The sequence below is a fragment of the Diceros bicornis genome, chromosome 6 (assembly GCF_020826845.1).
Source record: "Diceros bicornis minor isolate mBicDic1 chromosome 6, mDicBic1.mat.cur, whole genome shotgun sequence".
NCBI lineage: Eukaryota > Metazoa > Chordata > Mammalia > Perissodactyla > Rhinocerotidae > Diceros > Diceros bicornis.
In genome coordinates, this window is record NC_080745.1 from 67,620,933 (window position 1) to 67,639,506 (window position 18,574).

Below are 18,574 nucleotides of genomic sequence, written 5' to 3' on the forward strand. Positions count from 1 at the left end.
CCCCTACTTTTTATATGGGATGCTGCCACAGCATAGCTTGATAGGCAGTGCACACGTCCGTGCCCGGGATCCAAAACTGTGAATCCCGGGCCGCCAAAGTGGAGCGTGCAAACTTAACTGCTAGGCCACGGGGCCGGCCCCAAGACTTTTTCTTGATAGAAGTTCAACCAATGCTGGATTATCCACAGACTGATTATCCAGCGTGTGAACGGAGGGCTCTTTGTTTCTCCTCTTGCTTCTGGTCCTCCTCCCTCCTGCTGCCACCTTTTGGCCATTTTATGGCTCCTAAGTATTTCTCCACCAGAGGGGTAGGAGAGACAAGAAGAGATGACACTAAAAAGTGTGGCTTTTTATTGATAGCTTGAGCAAAAGTCTAAGAGGAGGCTGAAACTGACAAATAAGGTTTCTGGATAACTTGTGGTTTTCAATTATTTGTGCTCTAGTAGTATTGATGCTCAAGTGTGAGTGACCTTATGGAAATAATACAAGAGACAGTTGTTTGAGATCTATCTCACTTGATGTTCTACACTTTCAATATGGAAATGATGACAAAGTTACTTTGTTTAAATTACATTACATTTAAACACAAAACTGATAATCATAAGTAAATGGAGTTTAGTAGTAATATGAATATACCTTGAAAAAAATTATGCATTTTTATCTATCAAAAGGCTGTTATTGCCTGGCCTATGAGAAACGGAAGACATCCTATCCCCTCCCTTCTATCACACCTCAGGTTTTATTTCTTAGTCACGTCTCCCAAATTAATAAAGCTGAAGTCAGATGTTCTAAGTGTCATCTTTCCTGAGAATAACTTTGGCACTTTTAGGAGTTGCCCTGACTCTTTTCAAACTTCTAGGGAACCATTTAATGCTCTCAAGTGGGGATGGACAATCTTTTTCTGTTAAGGGGTCAGATGGTAAATACTTTAGGCTTTGCGGCCCATACAATCTCCTTCACAACTAGTGAACTTTGCTGTTATAGTGCGAAAGCAACCATAAAAAATATGTAAAGAAATGGATGTGGCTGTGTTCCAACAGAACTTTATGGACACTGAAATTAGAATTTCATATCATTTTCATGTGTCATGAAATCTTACTCTTCTTTTGATTTTTTTCCAACTATTTAAAAATGTAAAAACTATTATTAGCTCACAGTCTATACAATAACAGGAGGCAGGCTGGATCAGTTTGTTGACACCTGCCCTAAAGCAAGAATTCATTATGGCACTCTCGAGATAACTGAAGAGTTAACCAGGCAACTCAATGTGTCAAGCCCTAGCCCTGCTCTTCTGGGCAGTGTGAAGTCTAGTGTAATAGGCCTTTTCAACTCACAATGGAAGACTATTAAATACAGACAGACAAACTAATATAACCCATCAACCACTGCCACTCTTAAGCTGCAACAAACTGGCAGACAGGGCTAAGAGTCACAAGGCCTTAGACTCTAATCCTGGGGACTCACCTGCCCCCCAAGACTTGTTCAGCCTAAATGGCTCTGGAAAATAATGAAAGGTTGACTCTGAATCCAAAATACTGTCTTGTACTGGCAGTGTAACGTAGCTGGAGAAAGCTCCTCTGGATTTGCTCTGGATTCATTTTTGCTGGATTGTACTAATTCCTAGGCGCTCTCAGCTAAAGAGAAGTGTGGAATTCAGAGTCATATTGCAACTACCTTGCAGTCTACCCTCAAGGTGTGAGAGCTTATGATTTAAAATTATCCTGACCTGTAGACCAGCAAGTTTCTGAGACCTCCTTATGGAGCCTCAGAGTCATTAATGTCCTTATAAACTGCTCTTATTTGGGTATTTCTTTCAAAGTACCTTAATCCTGCAGATGAACAGATAGAACTGTTATTTCTCTCAGTCATCTGCTTTTTCCCAACTCTTGACTCAAAAAGCAAAAGAGAATCTATAGCTTTTTTTACCCCCAGTTTTATTGAGATATAACTGGCATACAGCACTGTAGAAGTTTAAGGTGTACAGCATAATGATTTAACTTGAATCTATAGCTTTTTAACAATTAATTCACTTAAATTTTTTAGCAGCTTTAGATTTACAGAATAATTGAATAGATAGCACAGAGAGTTCCATGTACCTACCCCTCTTCCACTCTCAACCCCAGTTTCCCCTAGTAACACTTTGCATTAGTGTGGTACATTTATTACAATTAATCAACAAACATTGATACATTAGCTTCACTCTTTTTTTTTTTTGTGAGGAAGATCAGCCCTGAGCTAACATCCGTGCTAATCCTCCTCTTTTTGCTGAGGAAGATCGGCTCTGAGCTAACATCTATTGCCAATCCTCCTCCTTTTTTTTTTTTCCCCCAAAGCCTCAGTAGGTAGTTGTATGTCATAGTTGCACATCCTTCTAGTTGCTGTATGTGGGACGTGGCCTCAGCATGGCCAGAGAAGTGGGGCATCAGTGCACGCCTAGGATCCAAACCTGGGCCGCCAGTAGCGGAGCGTGCACGCTTAACCGCTAAGCCACGGGGCCGGCCCTAGGTTCATTCTTTGTGTTCTAAAGTTCTCTGGGTTTTGACAAACCCATAATGACATGTATCCACCATTAAAGTTTCATAAGAATAGTTTCATCACTCTAAACATTCTCTGTATGTCACCTATTCATCCCTTCCCTCCCTACTCCCAGAACTCCGGCAACTACTAACCTTTTACTTACAGAGATTTTTATAATTTCTATAGTTTTGCCTTCAAAAAATGTCATATAGTTGGAAACACAGAGTATGTATCATTTTCAGCTTGGCTTTTACTTAGCAACATGCATTTAAGGTTCCTACAGGGCCGGCCCCGTGGCTTAGCGGTTAAGCGCGCGCGCTCCGCTGCTGGTGGCCCGGGTTCGGATCCCAGGTGCGCACTGACACATCGCTTGTCTGGCCATGCTGAGGCCGCATCCCACATACAGCAACTAGAAGGGTGTGCAGCTATGACATACAACTATCTACTGGGGCTTTGGGGGAAAAAATAAATAAAAAAAATAATAAAATAAAAGTTAAAAAAAAAATAATAAGGTTCCTACATGTCTTTCTGTGGCTTGATAGCTCATTTCTTTTTATCATTGAACCATACCCCACTATATGGGTATACCACAGTTTGTTTATTCATTTACCTATTGAAGGACATCTTAGTTGCTTCTAGTTTTTGGCAATTAGGAATAAAGCTGCTATGAACATTCACGTGCAGGATTTTGTGTGGACATAAGTTTTCAACTAATTGGGTAGGTAGCTTGAAGAGTGATTGACAGATCACTGGATCACATAGTATGGTAAGACTATGTTTAGCTTTGTAAAAAACTGCAAACACTCTTCCAAAGTGGTTGGACCATTTTGCGTTCCCACCAGCAGTGAATAGGAGTTCCTGTTGTTCTACATCCTTGTCAGCATTTGGTATTGTCAGTTTTTTGGATTTTAGCCATTCTAGTAAGTATGTAGTGGTATTTCATTGTTATCATAATTTGCAATTCCCTAACGACATATGATATGGAGCATTTTTTCATATGCTCCTGTGTATCTTCATTGGTGAGTTGTCTGTTCAAATCTTTTGCCCATTTTTAATTGGGTTGTTTGTTTTCTTATTGTTGAGTTTTAGGAGTTCTTTGTATATTTTGGATACAAGTACTTCATCAGATACTTGTTTTGCAAATACCTGTCTGTGGCTTACTTCTTCATTCTTTTAACAGTGTCTTTCTCAGAGCAGAAGTTTGAAATTCTAATAAAGCCCAATTTATAATTTTTTCTTTCATGGATTGTGCTTTTGGTTTTGTATCTAAAACCTCATTGCCAGAGCCGGCCTGGTGGTGTAGCAGTTAAGTGCGTGCACTCCACCTTGGCGGCCCGGGGTTTGCAGGTTTGGATCCTGGGCATGCACTGATCTACCACTTGTAAAGCCATGCTGTGGCAGGGTCCCATATAAAGTAGAGGAAGATGGGCAGGGATGTTAGCCCAGGGCCAATCTTCTTCAGCAAAAGAGGAGGACTGGCATCAGATGTTAGCTCAGAGGCTAATCTTCCTCACAAAAAAAAAAAAATTAGAAAAAAAAAAAATAATAAAACCTCACTGCCAAACCCAAGGTCACCTAGATTTTTCTCCTATATTATCTTCTAGAAATTTTATAGTTTTAGGTTTTACATTTGGGTCTGAGATCCATTTTGAGTTAATGTTTGTGAAAGGGGTAAGACTGTGTCTACATTCTTTTATTTATTTATTTATTTTTTGCATATGGTTGCATATGGATGTTCCATTGTTCTAGTACCATTTGCTGAAAAGATTACCCTTCCTCTGTTGAACTGTCTTGCTCTTTTGTCAAAGATCAGTTGACAATATTCACGTGGGTCTATTTCTGGGCTCTCCATCCTGTTCCATTGATCAGTTTGTCTATTCTTTCTCCGACACAGGCTGTCTTGATTACCGTGGCTTTATAAAAAGTCCTGAAGTCAGGTAGTGTCACTCCTCTGACTTTGTTCTTCAGTATTGTGTTGGCTATTCTGGATCTTTTGCCTTTCCATATAAACTTTAGAATCAGTTTGTCAATATCCATAAAATAACTCACTGGGATTTTGATTAGAATTACGTTGAAGTTACAGTTGATCTATATATATAATCTATAGATCAAGTTTGGTAGAACTGACATCTTAACAATATTAAGTCTTCCAATCCATCAATATGGAGTATCTCCCCATTTGTTTAGATCTTCTTTGATTTCTTTTATTAGTTTAGTAGTTTTCCTCATATAGATCCTATACATATTTTGTTAGATTTATGCCTAAGTACTTCTTTTTTTTTTGGGGGTGCTAATGAAAATGGTATTTTGCTTTTCATTTCAAATTCCAATTGTTCATTGCCGGTATATAGAACAACTGACTTTGGTATACTAACCTTGTATTCTGCAAACTTGCTATAATCACTTATTAGTTCCAAGAGTTTCCCTGTTGATTTTTGGGATTTGAAAGACTTTTAATGGTCAGTTTTTATAATATGTAGTTTCATATCACAATTTAGAGACTGCTCTTTCAAATTTATATTTCAAATATTCGTGAATGAAACAATATGATAGCTTGGATTTGCTTTAAAATACTTAAAAAAAAAAAAGTGGTGTTAGAGGAGATTAAAACACATTGCCAAAATTGAAATTAAGGAAGTTGGGTGCTGGGTAGGTATCTAGAGTTTCATTATACTTCTTGACCCTTTTCTTTTTTTCTTTTTTTTTTTTTTAAGATTTTATTTATCCCCCCCCCCCAAAGCCCCAGTAGATAGTTGTATGTCATAGCTGCACATCCTTCCAGTTGCTGTACGTGGGACGCGGCCTCAGCATGGCCAGAGAAGCGGTGCGTCGGTGCGCGCCCGGGATCCGAACCCGGGCCGCCAGCAGCGGAGCGCGCGCACTCAACCACTAAGCCACGGGGCCGGCCCGACCCTTTTCTTTTTCTTGCTCTATTTTCTTGACCTTCGCATAAATTTGAAAATTTCTAAAATTATACAATTATATTTCAAGAATGGACACATCATTTGAGATTACAGAAAGAACTTTCTTTTTGTCTTAAAGGGAAAATTTTTCTTTTCCCCCAACATTTCTCTTCTATTCTCCTAGAAGGTATATAATACATTTTGGAAGAATAACTGGTTGAATAGATGGATAGATAGATAGATGCATCTTTTTCTTTTCATCCATTTTAACTTTTAACCTGGCACTGGGAACATACTGGAACTTAGCTTCACCAAGGGCCAGAAATATGATGAGCCTGTGTGATGCTCCTCTAAGTACCTCAAATGTGTGTATTGATTTGATGATAGTACAATTTTATATTTTGGTATTATTCTCCATTTAAGAATCATGGCGAGTGAATGAATTCACTACTTCTCATAAACGCCCCGTGAAGTAGATGCTCTACCTTACAGAAGGAATTAACAAGCCCCTGGACTTGACCACAATGATACAGAATCATAGAACCTCAGCTGGAAGGGAATTTAGAAGTTACAGAACTCCACGTTCTATCTAATGTCAGAATACATCTATAACAACTATCCATTTCATTTATTCAGTACTTTACTGAGCACTGGGTATACATCAGTCGGAAAAAAAAAAGCAAAATTCCTGTCTTCATGGAGCTTACATTCCAATGGGGGAGAGAGGTAATAAATAAAAATACGCCTGAGATGATAGGTACTGATAGGTCTGATGGAGGGAAAAAAAAAAAGCAAGAAAAATCATAGTGCCAGAAGGGTGGGGTTGGGGGTCACAATTTTAAGTACAGCAACCAGGGAAGGTCTCACTGATAAGGCGACATGTGGGCAAAGAGTTGAGGGAGATGAAGGAATAAGCCATGAGGATATCTAAGGAAAAAGAATTCTAGCATTGGAAACAGCAATGACAAAGGCCCCGAGGTGGGAGCATGCGTGTTCCAGGAACAGCAAGAAGGCCAGTGTGGCTGGCACCGCCTTAGAGAAGGGAAGGTAAGTCAGACAGGTAAGAGAAGCCAGAAGGCAGCCACTGTAAGGACCTTGGCTTTGATTCTGACATGGGAAGCTTATGTTTTAACAGGATCCCTACAGCTACAGTGTTGAGAAGGGTCTTCAGAGGGCAAGGCAGAAGTAAGGAGACTAGTTAAAATGATGTTGCAATAATTAATGCACAGTAGCAGTGGAGGTGGAAAGAAGTGGTCAGATTCTAGAAATATTTTGAGGGTAGAATTGACAGGATTGGCTGATGAATCAGACGAGGGGAATGAGAGGAAAAGGAGCCAAGAAGGACTCCAGCACTTTTGGATGAATGGAACTGTCATTTACTGAGAAGACTGTAGGAGGAACAGGTTTGGGCAGGGGTGGATGAAGACAGGAATCTGGTTTGGGACACGCTGAGGAGAGGGGACTTACTAGCCACCAAAGTGGAGATGTCGAATACATGCAACTGGCTTCATATGAAACTGAGTTCCAGGTTGGAGAGAACAGCATGGGATTCACCAGCCTGCAGGTGGTGATTAACACCTTGAAATTGGAAGAAGTCACCTGAGTAGCTACTTAGAGAAGAAAAGCACAGGCCTGAACTCTGGGGCACTCCAACACTTGGAGTTTGGGAGTCAAGGAAAAATACAGCAATGGAGATTAAGGAGGAGTAGCCAGCGAGACAGGAGGAAAACCAAGACAGAACGATATTCCTGAAGCCAAGGAAAGACTATGTTTCAAGAACAGCATGACCAACTTTCGCTAAATGTGCTGAGAGGTCGGGTAAGATGAGTACTGAAAACCAAACACTGGACTCGGCAATGTGGAACTCTGAGGGTTCTGAGTGACTGGGAGGAGAGGAAGTGGAGAAAGAGAGCAGAGGAAACTCTTTTAAGTAGTTTCGTTGTAAAGAGAGGCTGAGGAATGGGACAGTATCTAGAGAAGGATGTACGGTCAGGACAAGAGTTTTTTGTTTTTAAACAAGAGAAACTACGGGATGTGTGCATTGCTGATAGGAGTGATCCAGTAGAAAGAGACGTAGAGGAAGCAGCGGCAGAGAGGAAGCTATTCGAGGTACAAGATGATCTCTACTGGTAACGAAGACATCGACATGGCTGATATTATTGCAGTTAAATGTCTATGGTCATAATTGGAGTAAATGCGAACTTTCAGTTAGAGGTTAATGAAAATAATATGCAATTTTTTTTCCTATCCAAGCTCAGGAGACCCCCCAGTTTTAGGGTATGATCATGAGAGTGAGTGGCTGAGGCAGGGTGGATGACAAGATCACTGGTGGGGAGAGGGAGGAATTGAGAGGCTGAGGTATTAGAGAAATCACGTACGTGGACAGTGAAATCTCCAAGAACTCTGAAACAGTGGTCCTAGAGAACATGACAGTGAGCTGGGAGCTAAAATCTTGGCCTCTGCCTGAATGAATGCCACCTGAGCCAGGGAGTCCCCAGTGCATGAGGCAGCTTCTCCTACCGCTAGACAGTTACAATTATAGCAAACTTCTTCCTTATTCTGAATTAAACTCTAACACCTAATACTCTCCAAACTGCTCCTCACCCAGTCCTCTAGAACAATTCATGATGAGGCTAATCTCTCTGACTTAAGATAGTTCTTGAAGCAACTGACAACAGTTCCAAGCGTTTTCTTTTCCAGGAAAGGGATTGTCAGATCTTTCAACCACTCCTTATTGATCCTTGTTTCCAAGACTTTCACTATCTTGGTTGCTCTCTTTGGTTGCTCTCTTTGGGATACACTTGATTTGTTGATTTCCTTGGGATGAGGGAGTCAGTGGCATGATCTTCTGACTTCCTTTTTGCTGTTCAAATCACTATGGTAATTAATAAATACCTTATTTGCCAAGGTGGGTGTGTTATACGAAGTTATACAAAGATGTTTCTCCCTCACAATCTGCAGCCTCTGCTAGCCATAAGTTCACAGTGGTCAATGTTATGGCAATGGAATTACTGACAAGAAAGAACATTACAGTGTTAACGTTCCTAACAGATGGCAGAAAAGATTATGAATTAAATTAGTGCATCAGAAGGAGTACTTACGAGAATATCAGTATTTTCAAAATAATTCCTCCAGTATGGTCTGATTTTCCGCTGTCCACCAATGTCCCAGACATTCAGTTTAAAACCTTGTGATTGTACACTTTTGATGTTAAAACCCTGAAACAGACAGAGGCAAAAACACCAAGTTTTATTAAGCTTTGAGATCATAATTCTGACAGTTATATTTAACAGCTATGTTATTTATTAATTATGAAGTACACTTCCAGAGGCGAGACTACTCATACTGAAAACAGTTTGCTATGATAGGGAGGAAAGAAATATATTTATACATGCTTACTTCATTCAGGTTGCGGAGTCAGTGTTAGTAATGCCATGGCTAACATGACACTTTCTACAATGAGCACGTGTGCGCGCGCACACACATACGCACACACACAAACTGCTGAAGACAACATGGTATAAGAATAGCTCTGATAATGAACACAGACCACAGCCTCTGATGAGTTCTCAGGATGGTAAAATTTAACAGGACATTACACGTAACTAACAAAAAACTGAAGCTAAATCTGAAGACTCAACAGAACAGAACAAATGTTAAGTTTAAAAAGAGGAAAGAGCTACAACCTGGAAGCCTGGATTCTTGAAGAGCAGCTCAAAATTAAAGAAATCTCCTCATGTGGAATAATCAAGAAAAGGAAGTAGCTGAACTCAGGACCCTATGGGGGAGGTTGGTCTGTAACTGGAGTATTGTCTAGTGAGGAAGGTAGGGCCTGCTGGAACAGCACGTTCAAGCTGTGAAGTGGAGCCCTCGATCACAGGCAGTGATGAAAACAAACAAGCGGGCATCTGAAACTGTTCTTTCAAATGCATCTCTGATGAACTTGAAAAGAAAGTACTCATTTTCAGTACAGTTACTCAAGGTGGAACTTTGAGGACGGTAAGCAAATCAGGGGAGGCGGAATTGTGACCTGGGAGTTGGTGTGCAGAGAAACAAAATAACAAGACCTTTGGGGTTTCGAGAGAAGGCATTTCATGAGCAAGAATAAAAAAAAAAAAAAAACTTCTTCCAAGAATGACATAGTGAAATCAGGATTTGAAAAATCTAATCAACAGCTTGCTACCACAGAAGTGACATTTCATCCAGAATAATTGGAGTTAAGTGGGTCTGGGGACACTTCCATAAACATCTGCCTCATCTGGCAGCTTGCCAACACTACTGCCTGGCACAGGAGGACAAGCACAGTGCAATGGTACAGGAACACTGCCACCCAATTTCCACCGAGGATAAAGAGTCACTAGAGGATAACTGGGGGTGATGCTGACTACGGCTCCTCTAAAATGCCAACGACTGAATAAATGAGAAGTTTCAGAACTCTAAAGGGAAATGGCCTAAGCTTATTGCAAAAGGCAGCTTCATTCAGACTCATTGACAAACCACTTTTGTGTGCTTAAAAATTCTACACTTAACTACAATATTAAATACCAAATCCAGTAATGTCAAATCCCTCTGGAATGAAGCAGGAAATAAATAAGAGTAAATCCTGGAATTTGACCATATGTACCAACTGCCTTAAAACCCTATAGGTCATGAGACTCAAAAAATCTACTAAGAAATTTATTCTAAGAAAATAATAATGAATGGGTACAAACATTTAGAGATGTGTTTTGCATAAGTATTTACATATATAAGAATGTAGAAAGATGTTCAAAATACATTAGTAAGTGAAAAAGATGATATAAAACAGCATATTCTCTATGAGCCATTTTTATTTTTTATTTTAAATATAGCTATCACATATATGCATAGAAAAAAAATGAATAGCTACATTCCTAAATATTAACAGTGGCTATGTACAACTGGACATTATAGATGATTTCTAGTTTCTCAATTTTATTTATTTATACTGTCTAAATTTACTACAATGAGCATCTATTACTTTTTCTAATATATAACAAAACCACAATAAAAGTTTGTTTTTAAAGAATAAATATGAAACCTTGACATAATTTAATGATAGAGTCACCTATAACACATCAAACAAAGCCTGAAAGTCAGAATTGGAACTTTAGGTCCATAACTTTGCGCTCATTTCCATGTTCACCATGTAGAAGTCCTCATTTTAGTGGTGCTCTTGAGAGAGACAGCCAATTGCTAATACTAAAAAAACCCTAACCCTTCTTTTTCTCGCAGAAATCCTGACACACTAATACATGTTTTCAGCTCTTCCAGGCTAGACTACTGTAATTTGCTCCTCCTCAGGCTATACATTAAATTTGTTCAGAAGCTGTAAAATTGCTCATTTGGTAGCAGCTGAAATGACTTTTCTGCAAAGAGTTGCAAATCAGTAAGACTCATGGGCTGTGAAGTACACACACCAGCACAGCCGTTCAAATCTGACACCAAGCTCTTATCCCACTACAGTGACAGAAAATGCTCAATAACCCTGGTTTTGCTAAAATCTCTCATGCTCACATACTTTAAAGTGACTAAGACCCACAGAGCCCCTAGTTGGCCAAAGGTCAAGCTTTCTCAGGATTTCCTACGGGGAAGGAAGTCTCAAGAAGCCGACTAGAGTTCTTCTAACCAGGACTTGTCTTTCAGCTTCCACGTGGCGAGCATCACCAACGCCTTAGCCTTAGGAAGGAGGAGGGTTGATGAGGCTGGATTGAAAAATATAGGTAATTGGTTTTTTATTTTAAAAGCAGATATATATTTGTATTTATTAAGTCTGAAAAACACACACTAAAATATTAACAGTGGTTTTTCTCACAGCACTCTTTGTTTTTTCCCTTTATACATTCTCTGTATTTTCTACATGTATTAATTTAATAATCAGAAAAGATAAAACTATTTTTTAAAGTAATCATTTAGATCTGAGGGAACTGTTTGTGTCTTGACATATTTACACATATATATTTATTTAAATTATTTATTTACAAAAATTGTTGTAAAAAACACATAACATAAAATTTACCACTTTAACCATTTTTAAGTGTACAGTCAGTGGCATTAAGTACATTCTCACCGTTGTGCAACCATCACCACCATTCATCCATAGAACGTTTTTCATCTTGCAACACTGACTCTCTATGCCTGTTAAACAAAAACTCCCCATTCCCCACTCTCTCCAGCCCCTGGAATCTACTATTCTACTTCCTGTCTCTATGAACTCAACTACTCTATGTATCTTATATGAAAGGAATCTCTTGATATATTTTTGAAATCTTAGATTGTTTTTCAATTGTATAGACTTTTCTCAGTAACAAAACTTAGAAGTGGACAAAACTCTATTTTTCATTTTGTCTTTCGTATTGCTATTATCATCTTCCATAGGTCACACAAACACCTGAGGCCAAGGCAGCGCTCACCTGTGTAGGTGTGATGTGGCTGATGTCTTCAGACGCAAGCTGCTTCAGAAGAGTAGTCTTGCCGGCATTATCCAAGCCCAGGAGAAGGATTCTCACCTCCTGGTCTGGTGCACTTTTCAATTTACGCAAAATTGAGAGTAAGCCCTTAAACAACCATGAAGAAGACAGATTACTTTTGGGGTACTGACTTTGATATTATTGGACATCAAAATATCTTCTCCTTGAAAAAAGTTCTTGGGTGTGGAGAGCTTAACTATTATTATTTTCTACTTTAATGTCATTTATTCCATTTGCTTCCCCTTTCTAAGTTTTGGCAGAAGTAGGTTAGTAAATTCAGCAGCTTAATAAATAGCATGGCTTATTCCTGCTCCTCCTATTAATCCAGCTTAGCAGTCACCTCAAATCTCCTGGGAGTATGAACTACTACTCAACTCGTGTTCCTAAAGCCCTTTACATAAACCTAGAGCATACCACTCATTATATTGGACAATAGGTTAATTGATTTTTGTATTTTTCTCCTTTACTAGAGTGAAGTTGCTTGCAGGTAAGGACTATAGCTTCTGTCTCCCACAATGCCTGGCACTTATTAGACAAACACTAGACAACAGTTGTTGAATTAAATAGAATTATCCACCCAAGTTAATGCAAGATTTAAAGGTGCTATAGGAAAAACAAAACAAAACAATGTTGTATAACATTGTATCTGGGCTCTCTTGTTTAAGATTTGTTCTTAGGGCCGGCCCCGTGGCTTAGCGGTTAACTGCGCATGCTCCGATACTTGCAGCCCCGGTTTGGATCCCGGGTGCGCACCCACACTGACACACCACTTCTCCGGCCATGCTGAGGCCGCATCCCACATACAGCAACTGGAAGGATGTGCAACTATGACATACAACTATCTACTGGGGCTTTGGGGGGGGGCGGAAGGAGGAGGATTGGCAACAGATGTTAGCTCAGAGCCGGTCTTAGCAAAAAGAGGAGGATTAGCATGGATGTTAGCTCAGGGCTGATCTTCCTCACAAAAAAAAAAAAAAAGACTTGATCTTAAGTTCACATTTAAGACTTCATTGTTCAAATTACTCCACCATCATCTAACTTTCACAAAACCCTTACAGGATAGGTGCACGATATAGATTATGTATGTTTTTTAGATTAAGAATCTGATACAACAGAGAAGTTAGGGAATTGTAAAAGTCACTCATGAAGCAAAAAACATCAAAATTTAACCAGGGTATTTTTGACTAGTAATCTAATATTTCCGTTTCTTGTTTTTATTATTTTTTATGGATGGAAGTAAACCAGGATGCTTTTTACCCAAGAACATAAAAAAAACTTATAAGATAGTTATTTGTTCTGTCCTACAGCTGACAATCTTGTTCCAATGAGGCATGGTTACAACAAGAATCAAAGAATCCCAGAGTTTAAAGGACATACAATCTACTCTACTAGCCCAAGCAGAAATTCCTTCAAACTGTCTTACAATTATATAAAATGATTATATTTTTTATCTGCATTGCACCAGGCAATAATTCAAACCAGTCTGTTCACTAAGATCAAATAATTCTGTTAAATAATTCTCAACAGTTGAGTCTTTGAATAATGATATGCAAATATGCATAATTATTAAGAATTTCTTTGTTTACCACTTCTAGTACTGTATTTGCACTGACTTGCTAAGAACCACATTAACCTCTCTATGCCTCACTTTTTCCAGCAATAAAATGGAAGGTTTAGTTTAAGACAGAAAGGCAAATTCTATACCAAAAGACTTGGGGAAGAGAGACTGAACAGATTTAAAACAAACAAAAAAAGGTAGGCAGGTCTTTTTTTTTAAAGGCATGACATTTTTTTCTTTTGTTTTTATCTTATCTAGCCTTGAATACTTTGACACTGCTCTTTTTTAAAACTATATTTATGAGAAGTCTCCCTGGCTTCTATCACCTACCTTGCACTCGCTCATTTATAATACCACCTTTCAGAACAGTTAAAATTAGAATTCTGAGATCCTCAGGGGACTGGTGATATAAAAAGGCTAAGAACAGGGAAAACACATTGTGCTACTCCTCCTGAGTTCTGGATTGGATGTCCTCATTATCTCTTCCAATAAAATTCTAAAATAACCGGAATTTACCACATTAGTACTTTAAATGACAGTACAGGTAAAGTTCTTACCCTGCATTATCTACTGGCGTAGAAATCGTGAAAGAAGGTCTGTTTTCTATAAAATATTCAAGGTTCAAAATGCAATGTTTTAGGCTTTTCCTCATGAGCCTCTTCTTTTAAAAAAGTCAGTAAATAAAAATACTGCATTCTGCACGCTGAGACTTTTTATATTTGAAATTGAATAATTAAAAGAAAAACATAATATCTATTCATCTTAAAATGAGAGAAGCAAAGCACAGATGAGAAAGAAACCATTCTAACTATAGCTAAACTTTATTCACCTAATGGGATAAAAAATAATACTTCCACATTTCTAATGAGTAATTTTCTTCATCAGGAAACAATAACTTCATATGCTTCCCCATTAAGTGAAATTACAGAGAAATGGAAAGTTCAGTTAATATTTTCTTCCAGCAAAACGATAAATGGCATCTCAAGCATGGTCTAGGGAAGACACATGCGAATACAACACAGCATCATATTAACCCAACTACTGAGGACAGGGGATCACAGGATTATCAGGGTTTGCTAAATAGGGAAGAGGACATTTATAGATATCAGGGTTCTGCCTGAAAGGTACAAAGTAAGCTGATTTAAGAGGCTGGACATAAGAGAGCAGAATAAACCTATTCTATGCTTCTATCCATGTATATCCATACTTTATTTTAAATGTCAAATGAAGGAAGATAGCCATTAAAGTTACTTTTATCATGGGGCTGAATTTTGCAGTATAAATACAAGGAAATGAATTTTTAAAGTGTATTTTTGGTCAAAATATACATCCATTCGTTCATTCATTCATTTATCTTTAAACACTCATAAGGTACTCCAACTACAATAGTGAGCAAAGCAGACACGATCTCTATGTAGGATCTGTACTCTGGTGACATTAAATAAAGGCAACTTCACAAACAAGAACTTTAGTTAATTGTATATTGTATGTTATCAGCATGAGTGTATACAAGTTGTCTGCACCCTGGTGAACAGAAATGGTCTGATCAGCCACAGAACATTTAAACAAACTTTTCTACAGACAAATCATGAATAGATGTGCTATTGACTATAGACATTTTATCTGCCTCAAAATCAGCTTAACTACTAGCAGAGGCATGGCGCACTGACCTAAAATGATACAAACTAGGTCGTTCAAAGAAACTAGGGTGGCAGAGGAGGAGAGAGGAATGTGTTGGTATAGGGTAAATATATGTGGCTGTGAGGAGCAGCTAAAATGTAAATATTAAAATTAGTAAGCATGGGCCAGCCCCGTGGCTTAGCAGTTAAGTGCGCGCACTCCGCTACTGGCAGCCCTGGTTCGGATCCCAGGCGTGCACCGACGCACCGCTTCTCCGGCCATGCTGGGGCTGCGTCCCACATACAGCAACTAGAAGGATGTGCAACTATAATTTTATTTATTTATTTATTTTTCCCCCAAAGCCCCAGTAGATAGTTATATGTCATAGCTGCCGCCAGCAGCGGAGCGCGCGCACTCAACCACTAAGCCACGGGGCCGGCCCAGGATGTGCAACTATGACATGCAACTATCTACTGGGGCTTTGGGGAAAAAAAGGAGGAAGGCTGGGAATAGATGTTAGCTCAGAGCCGGTCTTCCTCAGCCAAAAGAGGAGGATTGGCATGGATGTTAGCTCAGGGCTGATCTTCCTCACATACATACATACATAAATAAATAAATAAATAAATAAAATTAGTAAGCAAACTGTCAAGTACATGCACTCCCCATAACTAGCTTAAATGGAAATGACTTCAATTTATTTTTACCTCTTTAAACTAATGAAAAAATTGGTGCTGTCCAGTGAGAACTTATTAATTTCCAGGAACTCCTATAGCTTTGATAGAGAGAACCTCACCCAAACTTTGTATTCTTTCTCCTCATCTCTCTACTAAATAAATACAATGTTTCCTGAGGAACAAAATATGGGCATCTCCTCAGGAAGAGTAGGTTGCTACTTCACCAGAGTCCTAATGAAAAGAACATATGGGTTTTAGAGTTTCATAGACTTGTATTCAACTTCCCTATATGTGTAACCCTGGGCACAGATTCATCAAGAAAATGGGAACAATACTTATATCTCAAGAAAAATGCTATGAAGATTAAATGAGGTATGTAAAGCATGGTGCATAATATGCATTCAAAACAGTAGTTGTGTTTATTTTTTTTTTACTTTTCACTGACCATTTTCTGACCAGAAAACATAATCTTGGGAACAATCTTCAAATGTTTAATATGCTCAATAACGACCACTAGGTTCACATATGTGTTAAAAGTACTCTATAAATAATTCCTGAATGAGTCACCTATTAAATAACAAGTATTAGTTACGCACTAAAATTACTGTCATCTTAGTATTTCACCAAGGACTTGGTATCATAAGGCAGGGGTAAAATAGCTGACCCTAAATTTCAGAGAAACCAATAATGGGTTTTTGTTGCAGTACCCCAAATTAAAAAAAATAAATTATGTATTAGTCATAGCTGAAGGTATTTAAAAAAAAAAAAACTGAGACTCACTATTCAGCTGTACAGTTACCATGGGGGCTCATGAGATACCAGATGTGACACACTTAATCACACCCCTGACCGTTTAAATTCTGTGTTCCACTTTCACTTCTAAGAATAGCTCACACTTTTGGAGATAGAAAAAAAAATGTATTTGGGATACCAGATAAAGAATCCAGAGGAATCTGTCCTAATTTCTTATTCTTCCTTTTAGGAAAAAAGAAAAAGAAAAACAAAATCTGTCTTGATCATTGAATACAACAGTTGTATACAACAGTGTTGTATACACTGTCAATTTGTTGTATACAGTGTCAATCTGCACCCGGAAACAGGTGAAGTGGTTAATTTATTGTGGCCTGTAATTACAAAGTAAACAATCATGAAATTACATAGTCCTCTTAATTGATAAACTGGGAAAAGTTAGCCAACTCTCATTTATGATGACATTCTCTGCTGGCTTGGCATGCCTTTTTCATTTCAATTCTCGTTCTTTTCTGTGTAAATATTTACATTTGTACTCATTTGTTGAGAAAAACTTAGCCTTTAAATGGACAGCTCATGTATAAACGATTAATAAAAAGAAAACATGTAAAAATCTGTTTAGCCTGAGGTTAATAAAACTGCAATGTAGCAAGTGTGAAATGTGATTGACAACTTCAGATCAAATAATTCTACTCTTTAACAATCTGACAATGTAAAATCAATCGAGATTTTTTTCCCTATCAAAATTTACTCTTTGCATAATCTGACCAAGGGTACGTGTATTTTTTTCCCGTGTGGACATCTAGCTTTTCTTACCTCATAAATCAATAGAAGTGGTTCAACCACTTCTAAAAGTCAAAAAAGGACTGGGGTTGGTGCAGGGAAGTAACTCTAAGTTTGGGTGCTGGCTCTTTACAGCTGGGAAGCCAACCAACCTGCTCTGAATACTTCAAAATCATTTTTTCTTTGACTAGTTCTAAAACTACTCAATTCCATTTTAACATCCTCCAACTAACTGCACAGAAATCAACAAGTAACAGTGTCAACGGTCAAATCTACCGCACATCATAATTTACAAGTTGGGAAAGCTTTAATTAGGTCTGTCAGAGAAAAGTCTTGCCCCAACTTGACGGCCACTCTCCAGTTTTAATTTCTCATTCTTTTTAGTTTGCAGACCCCAAGCTGAGATGAAGACCTTTGGTTCTGGTGCGGTCACATATGCAAAAGATGGTTGCAACAGGTTCCGAAGGAAATACTAGAGAGCAGGCAGCAAATCTGGCTCCATCAACATGGATTAAGTATTGAACGGAAAATTGGTCATCACCAACAACCAGACTTTGCAGAACTCTCAGCAAATAAATAAATAACTCGGGATTGCAGAAGCGCGCAAGCCACGCAGTCACCGAGGCGGCGTAAAATCCACCAGGCATCCCTTCCGAACGGCACCTCTTTCGTGTTCTGGGATTTATACCCCTCCCCCAGAGGCCCGCACTCCGCGAGGAAAGGGAGAGCTAGGCTACTATCTCCCCTGGTACCGCCAGGGCGACCTCAAAGACAGTAGGGCTGGCCCTTCTCCCCGCTTCTGGCCCGGCCCTGGGGACCCCACTTTCCTGCAGCGTGGGGAGGCCGATTCCCTGGGAAGATCTAAGCCTGCGTGCGGAGGCTGCTCTCCGCGCTCCTCAGATCCGCCCTCATTCCAGTCTCCAGAGCAATGATGGAGCCCGGGCTCCGTACGCGGACAGCCAGGCACCCTTCCAGCCCCTTCCTCCAGCTTCGGACCCTTTGTAAGCCCCGCCTTCCTCCCCAGGCCCCGGTCTCCCTCGGGGTTCCCCGCCGCCCCCCGAAACCAATCCAGGACCCAGACAGCAGGCTGAGCGCCGTCCCCTTCCCTCCTTGGCTGTAAGCACAGTGCCCCGCCCTGGGCCTGGGGACGGGAGGGGAATGACCGGCCGCCTCCAGAGGGGCCCAGGCCCCCACACTCACCATCCTCCCGCCGAGTCCCTCCTCCTCCTCCTCCTCCTCCTGCTGCCTCCCCCGTTACCAGGGGCAACTGCTGCGGCACCG

The 18,574-nt window shown here is 39.5% G+C and overlaps 1 protein-coding gene across 1 annotated transcript in view; it reads right to left on the reverse strand.

Moving 5' to 3' along the window:
• The window catches only part of ARL3 (ADP ribosylation factor like GTPase 3), a 33,740-nt gene extending 15,229 nt beyond the window's left edge, over positions 1 to 18,511 (reverse strand). Inside the window, exons 1-3 of the mRNA XM_058543895.1 lie at positions 18,494 to 18,511; positions 11,852 to 11,995; positions 8,522 to 8,638 (exon numbers count right to left, since the gene is read on the reverse strand). Coding sequence (XP_058399878.1) covers positions 8,522 to 8,638; positions 11,852 to 11,995; positions 18,494 to 18,496 — 264 coding nt within the window. The 5' untranslated portion in view covers positions 18,497 to 18,511. The remainder of the gene's footprint in view (positions 1 to 8,521; positions 8,639 to 11,851; positions 11,996 to 18,493) is intronic.
• Positions 18,512 to 18,574: the final 63 nt, after the last annotated feature.